We start from the raw sequence: 12,402 nt of genomic DNA on the forward strand, positions 1-12,402 counted from the left end.
TGCTGGGATCAGCAGACCACCATGTCTGTGACTGGTTTTTAAATAAAACAGTCTTTTTTTTAAATGCAGACAGTCTTCCTTGAAGGAAAACAGGATGCATTTAAAAAAGAAAAATGAAGCGTTTCTTTTTCATTTTTTAAGAGTAGGCAGTGCCACTGCCTGCTCCTAAAAAACTTTTTTTTGCTGCAGTCACAAAGTGGTAGGGTCCCCTGGGGACCCCTGCCTGTTTGTAAGTTGCTTTCCACTTACTTGAAGTAGGTGGTAAACTGCAAGTGTTTTGCAACTGTAATTGTGCTCGCAACACAATTGTACATAGAAGTGTGTCACACTATTAGGAAGGGACGCCATTGGCACACCCCTTCCTAATAACGCGTCGCAAACCCTATGCTCCAAGTCGGTAACATATTACTGACTCGCAAAATAGGGTTTGTACATTGCACAGACCTATTTAGCAATCGCAAACAGTCAGATTTCCCATTTGCGACTACTAAAAAAGTCATTCATCTGGTCTGTAGGGAATGCAGGATTAAGTAAAACTTGAAATAAGAATGGAACTAAATCGATGACATGCATTACCATGCAGGTAATACCAAGATTTATCTGCGATAAAAATCGCCGCAGCTCAGCGGTAAATTTTTGTCTCTAACCAAGCAATAGCGATAATTATCGCTATTGCTTGGTAATATGCCCCCTAGAACTTAATTTATGTTAAACATTCTCGGCCAAGACTTTCAGTGTGACAATGATGTCGTTTATTAACTAAGTCAGCCACTTGGGTTTTCTGAAACAAGTCTTCTGTCCACTGCAGGTCTAACACTTAGATTCACAATGTCTATTAAAATTTGAGGATGTTTAAGTACATGGATTTTTAGAAACTATTCACAAAACACTAGATATTGGATTGAATATTTACTATACTAGTAAGTGTGCATCCCACAGGTAGGTTTGATTTGTGACTGTTTAGTAATGAGTACATTCAAATAAATATATATCCTGAAATGAAAGTAGAATATTTCCTTCTAATCCAGTACGCTGTTTCTTTTTTGCCCCACTTCTACCCAGGGTTCCACCTCTCCAATAAACTCCCCTCGGTTGTACCTGAAAGCTGCGTCTTGATAATTGTTGGACTCGTCATGGGCGGAATCATAAATGGAGTGAAAGTCAAGTCTCCGCCTGTCATGAACAGCGATATCTTTTTCATCTACTTACTTCCACCTATAGTTTTAGATGCAGGCTATTTCATGCCCAGTCGGCCATTTTTTGAAAACTTGGGGACTATACTTTGGTATGCAGTGATCGGAACCATGTGGAACGTGTTTGGAATTGGTGTCTCGCTGTATGGGATATGCCAGGTGGAGGCGTTTGGCTTGCAGGAAATATCCCTTCTCCACAATCTCTGGTTCGGGAGTTTGATCGCAGCCGTGGACCCTGTGGCAGTGCTGTCTGTGTTCGAAGAAATTCATGTCAACGAAAAGCTTCACATTTTGGTCTTTGGAGAGTCTCTCCTTAACGATGCAGTCACTGTTGTAAGTATTGTCATTTAATCACACACAACATATGTATTGAGAGACGTTTTGGAAGAAACGGTGCAATTAATGGATCGTTTTTAAGATTTCACACATGTTGGATTTTCCTCATTTTCAAAGTTACTGAAGAACGATGAGAAAGCGAATATCATAAATAGCAAAAACACATCTCAACAGGAGGGCCTAAGACTTTTGTCTTTTCTCAGGTCCAGGGAAAGCAACTTTTATTTTCATTGCTAGAAAATACCAAAAGGTCTGACAGAAAGTGTTATAGGCAGCTATTATTAGGAATATTTGCATATATTTCCTGCTACATCAGTTTTTAGGGCCTAATTCAATTCGGCTTTAAGCCTGCCTTAAGTAAGGACAAAAAAAATGTACTCCAGCCCCAATACTCTTACCAATGTGCTTAGCCAGCAAAGACTGTCTTAACCCAGGCTAAAAACCCAGTTAAAATCAGTCCCTTTTACCTGGATAAGACGGTCTTAAGACTAGAAAATTACTCAGTAAGGCAGCTTCATATTTTATAAATTTCAAGTGAGTTTATGAAAGTATGGTAGGCCCGATTGTAATTTTTATTACGCTGGTGTAATTCACATACTTTTGTGTTGTGCTTGTTACTGAAATTCCCCAAATAATACCATTATACTAAGTCACATAATTATGTACTCTTCATGAAAAAATGTTACCACTAGCATTCGGGAATAATGCTAATGACCACAACCGAGCAGCTGCTGCTCAAACCACTTGGGTTTTTTGTGTTATTTTCTTATACCAAAATTTGTACCTGCATCATCTTAAAATATAGTGCTGAATGATGGATTTGCATTTTGTATACTTAGGCACAATTTTCCTGCAATTTTACTTAACCATGCAGGTAAGGATTTCGAACTTCAACAACGTGTGCTGAAAGAAGGTTTGCCAATCATTCAATATTTCATTGTTGTCCACAGTAAAAGGAATGGAAAATTCTTCTCATTCCACCTCCAATTAAAAACTCACATACATACAGAACCATATTTCTCCTTGTTCCATATCAAATCTCTCAATCTATTTAAATTAAATAATTGCCTCAAAAGTATAACAATTGAACTATTTCTCTCAAAACGAATAGATGCAGCGATATTGTTCTTGGAGGGCATACTAACTGTAGGAAAGTAGGATCTGCTTCTTATGGTTACCCCCACTTTTTGCTTCATGTGATACTGTTTAGGAACAATCTGACTTGGATCCTGCTAATCAGGACCCCCTTCTATCTGCTTTCTCCCGAAACTGTTATGCTATGTACTAAGGTACACTCCTGATCGGGTACTTGGGTACCTTTTTCAGTCCTTAGTATAAGGTATCCATGTACCCAGGGCATAGGTAACCGAGAGGCCTCCCATGCGCTGAAGCATGTATTAGGCCTGGGTGGGCGCGCTTGCCAGTGACAGAAAGTCTGCATGAGGGGCACATTTGGTGTCTCTGTGCATAGTCAAGTTGAAACAAGTCTTGGGAGCCGTTGGCTCCTGCTCAGGCACAAAACTGGACAAAGGACATGGGAGTAACCTCCCCTCTGTCCAGACCCTCCCCTGGGAGGGTCCCTTGAATCTGTACACCCCTCTCCCATGCGTACAAAAGGGCTTACCTGGCTTTGGACCCTAGATTCAAAGTGGACAAGATTCTGAACCAGAAACCACTGAACTTCGACGGTCTGGACACTCTGGACTTCGATTGGGCCCAACTTCATCTCCCTCTCAGTCTGAAGCTTTGTCTGTGCCTGTGCACCATACAGGCTCCGTACAGGACTTGTAGAGCATCAAGAACAACTGAAGGTATATCCCTTGGAGTAAAAGAGTCACTCCCCTGCAACCGCAGGCACCACATCAAGATTGGCTGTTCTGCTGCTTCCGAGCTCCTACGGACTGCAAAGGCATTTCCAAGTCCCTCCAGGTCTGAGCTGCTCTCTCACCAAGTCTGAGGTCAGAATCCCTCGTGGGGGCTGCAACACCCGTACCCGTGTGCACTGCATACTTTTGCAAGTGCATATGCTTGTTGGCATTCCCAAAACAAGTACACTGGGCTCCGAGTAGCCTTTACATCTGGCACCATTTCCTACAAAGAACGCCGACCTCCTCGCACCGAGTGCTCCATGGGATGCTACTTTGTGAAACTGCTTGAGGTCACCCTTGCGGCTCCTGTGCCTCTGGCCTGTGGGTCTTCTTGAGGGTCAACACTGCTTTTCTTGGGCTCCCCTGGTTGCCCCAGGCTTGCCCTGACACCCTTGCATTTGGCGAGTCTCCTGGACCTTGCTGGTCCGAACAGTACCCTTCCTGTATAGGTTGCCTCTGCCACAGCTTGTTGGTGCTCCCGCCAGTCACCTACCCCTCAGCACTCAACATCCTTTGTGGGAAAGCTCGTATCTGGCTCAGGGTCATCCTCAACATCTCCTGGTCCCTGTGGCTGCGGAGTCAAGAACCCGCTCTTCACACCGAAGCACCCGACATTGGTGGGTGTTCGTCTAATGTGCCCCTGGTCACTCCTGAGTGTCCCAGATTCTGTCCCCTCTGCTTTCAGGTACTCATTCATCAAGGATTCACCTTTGGATTCCAACGGACGCTTTTCTTCTTCCCAGCAGTGGCTCTTCTTCTAAGTCCTCCATAGAGATCGCCAGCGGTTTCCGACGCCACGTCAGACCTATGCACCCGGCTTCCCTGGGATAGGTAACTCTGGCACTACGGTATCCACAGGTGGGGTGGCTCTCCAACCCCCTAACTTCCATGGGGTTTCTTCAAAGTCCGCTTACAAGGATCCTTAAATGTTAATACTGCAACTGCGACTCTCCCATAGAATTGTATGGTGCACGCGGTCGTGTTCCCACACTGAACCCATCCTCCATGGGGTTCCTACTTACTCACCTTGGGTGGTTCCTTCGGGTACCAGTCATTCTACATCCCCTAGGAACTGTCTTGACTCGATTTTTGGTTCTTATACCACTATTTTAGTATATGGTTTTGTCTCCCCTGGAGCCCACTGTGTGTTAGTGCTACTTATGATTGTTTCTGTGCTTCAGTATTGTGTGCTTTATGTTTATTTGCATGTAGCAGATAATATAACCTATTGAGATTGTGCTATAATAATAAATACATATTTTTATAACTACTGTGTGTTTTTCCTTTCATTTAACCAATACAATAAGGTTGCGTTCTGGTAAAACAAGCTGCTTAACAATCCTTCAAGCCTAAGGCTAAAGGCTGCTCTCCACAGCTACCAATTGGATAGATTTATACGGTTGTCTTTGACCTCTTACATCAATAAGGGTTGTTTGTACTGGTACAGGGTGCCCACTTTAACTAGTGGAAAGCATATCTAGGCCAAATTCTCCCACTAACTAAATGTTTAGTTTAAAAAAGAATATAAGGGCATTCGTATGCTATACAATAAGGTATGTGCGAATAACAAGATTAACAAGATGTCCCTATATTGATGATAACAATAGTTGTTATTGCCATCAATATATACCTGATTTTGGCAGATCGCATTGGAATGGGAGAACCAGAATGAAAGTTATGTGGCTTGGGAATCTTTTTTAGATTCGTTTTTTTTTGGAATTACACAAAGCACTAGGAGTACAAACGTAAACCGTAATAACAGTGTCACAGTGGAAGTTCTCATTGTGAAAACCATTTCTAAGCACAGTGGGGGATTATACATCTCATATACCATCAAAATAAGAAAATATCAACACTAGCCTCACAAGTTCTTGAAGTGCGCATGGCTCATAATGGAGGCCCCCAGTGTTTCCTCACCCATCTTGTACTCCAGCCAGCCAACTCCCACAGAGGAAAACCACAATAGTTACAAAGTGTCCAAGGGATATATAGTTTAAAGACCCACACCTGATTTTATCCCCAGCTCCTACTCAATGTATAACACAAGAAACACAGGGGGTCTACCAGCTGAATATTGGAGCTGCACTGTCAAAACTGGGTCGACGAGATCTCAGAGTGTATATATCACATAGACCCTATATTTGTGAAGACAAAAGAAAAGAAGAGTGAACTCTACATGCATAGAAGAGACCGATACATCATAGAGTATTCATGAATGGCTAACCAGTCCAAAACAAATGATGTAGGGTTTCCATCAAAACAGACTTAATGATCAGTCATATCATCTGGCCAAACCCTGGTGCATGAAGGGCTGGTCCCCTGATCATTGGGACAAAACCGCACCTTATTGCTGTTTTGGGATTTGATCCACCAACATAAACGAGACGTCCATGATGACTGATCTTTGATGGTAGAATAGACAAGTGCAACAAAACTAATAGTGACTTTAAAATAGGATGAAATGCCCTCCTTATGACAACTTTATTCTGTGGACATGACACGCCTCCTAATTAAAAACCAGAACAGTGCAAAAAGGACAGTAACAAATATCTGACTATAAATGAGCTAACATGTTTCTGCCTAATGGGTGTTAAATCCCTTGGCATTCATCAGGGCCTCTGCACTTATACTAGGTGCACTCCTAGTAGTGAGATAAAGGAATCACCACCATCACCAAAGAAATAAAGTAAAAACTGGTTAGATACGGTACAACCTGTAGTAACCATGGACTTTCACCCTCCAACTCACTTAGGTTACAGTGAATTCCTTACTGGTAGGGGAATATACCTCACCTCACCTGGACTCTACTCAGGTATATGAGGCCCCTCACTATCCGTCGGTGCCTCAAGCTTCCATCTGAAATGCCTTGTGAATACACTGGCCCTTTTATGTTTTGACATATGCTTTAGTAGCTGATGGAAGAGTCTGGAAACAATGATGTCAGAGATGACACCGCTTCTCCGGGTATTCTGACCTCAAGGACAGATGGGTTTAAAGTTTATTTACGAAGATTAGGACTTAAAATGTTCTCAGACTGTTCAAACAAACTAAGTTATTTCATTGCTTGGGGACTGGAGTTGTATGCGTATCCTTTACACTCCCACAACCGGAAGAGGAGGGAGTTGGTGACAATGTGTGTTTATTCAGCAAAAGCATGCAGCAATTGTAAGAGGACCTAGTCACGCAAAACAATATTTGCTAATATTGCAGATTCTTCTGGATAATTACATGGCAAATTGAACGGCTGTTCAACAAACTGTAAAATTACAGTCATATTTAAAGAGCCTATGAGGCATTAATTAAAGGCCACACTTCAAAATGCAAACATCAGCAAGACCAATAGCTGAGGCTTCAATATGGTAATGCATGTACATACATACATGTATGCTCAACTGTTTTCGCATGAGTTGCATTGCCAAATGCTGTTTAGCACATTGAAGCCCGATCCATTGGCACTGAGAATACTGGGAAATAGTTGCAATAAATTATTGCTTTCTGTAAATCCTGAAGATGTGAAATAAAGAATTGAAAGTAGCTAACAGTGTGATTATTTCCAGTTGTAAAATAGTCCCTCAGGCGTTCCTGTGAAAACCCTGAATAAAATGTGCAAAGATGCATCAAGCAGCTAATAGAATGAGATGAGAGAGACATAGCCCTATGGGTGGGAATTATTTATTTTAAAGACTTGCCAACATTAGGTGTTGGATAGAAATAATTAGTAAAAAGTTCAGTGCCCATTAGAAAAGCTGTTTGACTGCCATATATTTGGCATAAATTGTGTTTTGCTCCTTTTCAGCACAAACTAGTCATGCCAGTAGTTGTCTTCCTCACTCTATCTGGCCATGCTAAATTAGCAACATAGGGCAGACACCATCACCTCATCACATCTGCCAAAAATACCTCCTTCAAAGACTGCCTAGACAACAACGTACACAACAACAAAGAGCTCTTCAACATCGTGAAGGAACTCTCCAACCCCAGCTTCAACACCAACGACATCCCACCTTCGCAATACCTGTGCGACTCCCTTGCCTCTTTCTTTCAGGGCAAGATCGCAGACATCCACGACAGCTTCAACAACCTGACCGCCCCAACAGCCACCGAGTCGTGCGACCTCACGGCCACCATCAACACCAATCCCCTGCTCACCTGGACCAACATCAATGACAACAACAGCATCAAAATCATGAACACCATCCACTCCAGCTCTCCGTCAGACCCATACCCAAACACATCTTCAGCAAAGCCAGAGCCACCATCGCACCCAATCTCTGCAAGGCCATCAACATCCCCTTTGAGACCGCGACCTTTCCGGAGAGCTGGAAGCACGCCGAGATCAATGCCTTACTCAAAAAACCTAAGGCTGACCCAAAAGACCTCAAAAACTTCCGACCCATCTCCCTGTTCCCATTCCTGGTGAAGGTCCTTGAGAAGACCGTCAACAGACAACTGACCCGCTACCTCGAGGAGAACACCATCCTGGACCCATCCCAGTCCGGATTCTGCAGCAACCATAGCACCGAAACTGCCCTCATCGCCGCCAATAATGACATCAGGACCCTGCTTGACAACGGCGAAACCGCTGCCCTCATCCTCCTGGACCTGTCATCCACCTTCGACACTGTCATCCACCGCACCCTACCCGCATGCCTCCAACGCAGGGATCCGAGTCAAGGCTTTGGAATGGACCACCTCTTTCCTCTCCGGCAGAACCAAGAGCGGCGGCCTCCCCCCTTTCCGATCCAAAGCCTCTGAGATCTTCTGCGACATACCCCAAGGGTCATCCGTCAACTCGACATTGTTCAACATCTACATGGCACCGCTCGCTCAAGTCGCCAGACGGCACAACCTCAACATCATCTCCAACACCGACGACACCCAGCTGATCCGCTCCCTCACCAAGGACCCCCTCACCGCCAAAACCAACCTCCACGAACGAATGAAGGCCGTCGCCGAAAGGATGAAGAACAGCGGTCTGAAGCTGAACTTTGACCAAACAGAACTCCTCATCCTCGGCTCCACCCCTTCAGCCTAGGACAACTCCTGGTGGCCGACCGCACTGGGAGCTGCACCAACACCCACCGACCACACACGCAACCTAGGGTTCATCCTCGACTCAACACTCTCCATGACCAAGGAAGTCGGTCCGTCTCGTCCTCCTGCTTCAACACCCTCCACATGCTCCACAAGATAAACTGGTGGATCCCCACAGAAACAAGAAGAACGGTCACTTAGGCACTCGTCAGCAGCAGGTTAGACTACGGAAATGCCTTCTACGCAGGAACAACGGCCAAACTCCTGAGACGACTATAACGCATACAGAACCCCTCTCCACGCTTGATCCTCGACATCCCTCGCCGCAGCCACATCACACCGCACCTGAGATACCTGTTCTGGCTTCCTCTCAACAAGAGGATCACCTTCCAGCTCCTCACCCACGCACACAAAGCACTCCACAACACCGAACTGGCATACCTCAACAGACGAATCACCTTCTACACCCCGAACCGCCAGCTCTGCTCCACCGACCTGACCCTCGCCACCGACCCCCGCATCTGAAGAATGACTACCGGCAGCAGATCGATCTCCCATCTAGCCGCCAAGACCTGGAACACCCTCCTCATCCTCCTACGGCAGACCCAGGACCTACTAACCTTCAGGAGGCTACTCAAGACCTGGCTGTTCGAGCAGTAGCCGCACCCCTCCCCCTAGCGCCTTGAGACCCTCACAAATGCTCTGATTGATTGTTTGAATTTATGAACCCCCGTGCTGCACTTTTGCGCTGGTGGAGAAGTCACTTTTTTAACTTTCCGGAGGCGCAATGAGTCCTGGAATATTTACAAGGCCACATAAAGCCACTTTATGTGGGTTTTCATTGCCCTGTAAATGTGTGCCCATTTCACGCAGAAAACAGTGTGAAAGGGGTGTTCCATGGGTGTTGCTGTGGGTGAATCTGAAGCATTTCCAGATTTATGAGTAAACCTAGGAATGTGCCAGAATCTAGTGCGACCCCAGTGGTGGTGTTAGGGAGGCACAGTGAGGGAAATATTTCCTTTTTCAACTTTTCTTCCTTTTTCTTTGTTTGCTGCATTCTGCAGCACACATAGAAAGAGGAAATCACCTGAATTGATTACATTTGTATAGGGAGGTGACCATTCCTGCACAAAATAAATCAGCCAGGCAACGCAGACACCCTCGCACCATTGCACAAGAGTGCCTGCATTGGCGCATGGCAGTCCGTTATGCGCCAGAGCAGGGGAAAAGGGCAGGAATGTGCAGCAAGATTCCTTGTGGTGCTGCCCTGCATCAAAACCTCATAAATGAAGCCCGTATTGTTTATAATTGAGAAGCTTAATTTGTTAGCATCAGATCATGATATTCTTTATCTCTGGCCTAGATTTGTTTGTGAACCACTGGGTCTATGACACTTATCATCTCCGGTCCACACATCTACTGTTCCTGTTCTTTTAACTGATGGGGTAAGATCTTTCCAGTCCCATAAATAGTTTCAGGCATATGCCCTTAAATACAACTTTAAAAGCTCCCATTCAGAAGTGTTATCACTGCCCGTCCCTCGTTTTCCCCGAATTGGTGTGGAATATTTCTCCCTCCTGTTTGTCTGAATGGTGTACAAGAGTGTATCTACCTGCAATCTCCAAGTGGGCAAAAGGGTTGTGGGACACCGATCTCCACCCTCATCCATAATGGCTGTTGATCTATTTGTGTGCTCCAAAATTCTCCATTCCTGTTATCTCAAGTTTCGCCCTACGTTTACCTAAAAATATATCGAACAATGTGTATACCATGTGCATGACTGAGTAATATGAATAGTCATCTCGAGTTAGATGCTGTTCCCTACATATCTTAGTCAACTGCCATTGTGTGAGCCAAGATTTAACCTGCTAAGAGCTCGCCCTGCAAGTGGCATTTTGCAGAGGCAAAGCAGATCTGTCCTTTTGAATATCAACTACCATATTATAGCCCCCACCAAATAATTATGCGCAGTTGGGTAATTTTGCAAATCTGGTACCTAGGGAATGCATAAACTGAATTTGTATAAACTGAATTCAGTCCGTCAGCCATAAATTAGCATCACTTCATTGGCTTCCAGTCGCCAAAAGAGTCAAATTTTAATCACTATGTTTGACCTATAAGGCCCTGCAGGGCAAAGGACCTCTTTTCATAAAGACGCAGTTGAGGAAATACGAACCATCCAGACTACTTAGATCTGGCCAACAAAAACTGATAGCAATTCCCAAGTTCAAACGAGCAAACTGGGGGGGAAGAAGTTTCCTCGTTCACGCAGCAAGGACATGGAATCAACTACCATTAGATATAAAAAACAGCCCATCTTTGGACTTGTTCAGAAAGCAAATCAAAACATGGTTGTTCACGGCATAAACCTAAGACCAGCCCAGGACTACGGGCATGTCATAGCGCCAAGACGCCTTCGGGCATTCGTGCGCTCTAGAAATAGATAAATCAAATCAAATCAAATCAAATTTGATTGGCATTGTCCGCATATATACTCTGGAACCATGCTATACCCATCTGATGAGCCAGATTAGGGGCGTAACCGGTTGTGGGTTGCTTCTGTTTCGGTTTGGGGAGGACTGCCTTTGTAGGTCGGGATAGACTATTACCATTGGAGCATGGTCAAGACTTATGTGCATATGGCTGAATCCAAACTGCGGTGGCATGGTGTGCAAAATAACAATGGACTCGGATGAGGCCCGAGTAATTACCAGTTGATGAGATTAATTCAAGCATTCTGTTCATCACTTTTTTATATGCCTAAATATTTGCATCAAAGGATACTTCTTTTTAGGTGCTCTAGAAGCATCACACATTTTTAATTTCAACAAATCCAGCCAACTTCAAATTGAACACCTTAACCAAGAAAATCATATGCCACAATACTCTAGCTGAAGCATAACCTCAAATCTAATGTGTTACTGCCTGATATAATATGGATTTCTATATTTTTCCTCATACCTGTACTCTCACATGCTTTGCACCGAGATACACTCACTGGGATGATTTTTGCACAATATAAATTAAAGTAACATAACATACCATAGTGAATAGGCATCCAGATGGATAAATGACATAATATTGATAAAAACAGTATTGATTCACAAATATCCCAGAGAAACAATTGTTTACAAAAATATTGCCATCCTATACTTAATTAACACAAACACAAATATTGATGATGAAAATACTGGAGTATCTATTATTATTAATTATGAGGCCCTAAATATCGAAAAGAAAGATATTGTGACCATTGAATAACTATATAAAATGCAAAACCTCTATTTTACTTTAGCAAATAAATACAATTAAACGCAACATGAAATAATAAATCATCTAACTGCATTATTTAAATATTCGAAAATTACCATGAACTTTAAATACATAAAATAAAATGAAAATATATTACAATACATAGAAAAATTATCAAATAAAATATACTTACTAAAATAAATGTAATATAAGACCTATCATTAATAAATAAAATTAAACATAGAAAATATATCCAAAATAACACGCAAAACAGAAATGCATATTAAACATCAAACAGAAACACAAATTACCACACCAAAAACACTAAAGCTGCATGACAAAGACACTCTGCCAGATTAGCAACCGAAAACCAAAAAGAAAACTCGAAGAAAATTAAAATATACAACTACCGTACCTAAATAAGTAAGACATTTAAATTAACATGATTGAAAGTCACTTATTTTAAAATGTTAAGGTACAAATTATTAAACAAGCTCTTTCTTCTTATTTATCTACCAAACTTTAGATAATGTCAAACATCTGCAACACAATCCACAACCTACAGAACCACCAATAAAATTCCACAATCAAAGACCTGGAGAAAGGCACACAATAAGCAAATAAAGTCAAATCACTTATAAACATCAGCAAATCCTTTAACATAAAAAATAAAAACAAAAGCCCTCAACCCTTAAAACTACCCCAAAACAAATGTTTAA

General features: G+C 43.0%; 1 protein-coding gene across 1 annotated transcript in view; it reads left to right on the forward strand.

Moving 5' to 3' along the window:
* The first annotated feature begins 1,066 nt into the window (after positions 1–1,066).
* The window catches only part of LOC147718779 (sodium/hydrogen exchanger 2-like), a 537,314-nt gene continuing 525,978 nt past the window's right edge, over positions 1,067–12,402 (forward strand). The window contains exon 1 of the mRNA XM_086918760.1: positions 1,067–1,526. Within this exon, the coding sequence (XP_086774886.1) occupies positions 1,134–1,526 (393 nt within the window). The 5' untranslated portion in view covers positions 1,067–1,133. The remainder of the gene's footprint in view (positions 1,527–12,402) is intronic.

The sequence above is a fragment of the Lissotriton vulgaris genome, chromosome 4_1 (assembly GCF_964263255.1).
Source record: "Lissotriton vulgaris chromosome 4_1, aLisVul1.2, whole genome shotgun sequence".
NCBI lineage: Eukaryota > Metazoa > Chordata > Amphibia > Caudata > Salamandridae > Lissotriton > Lissotriton vulgaris.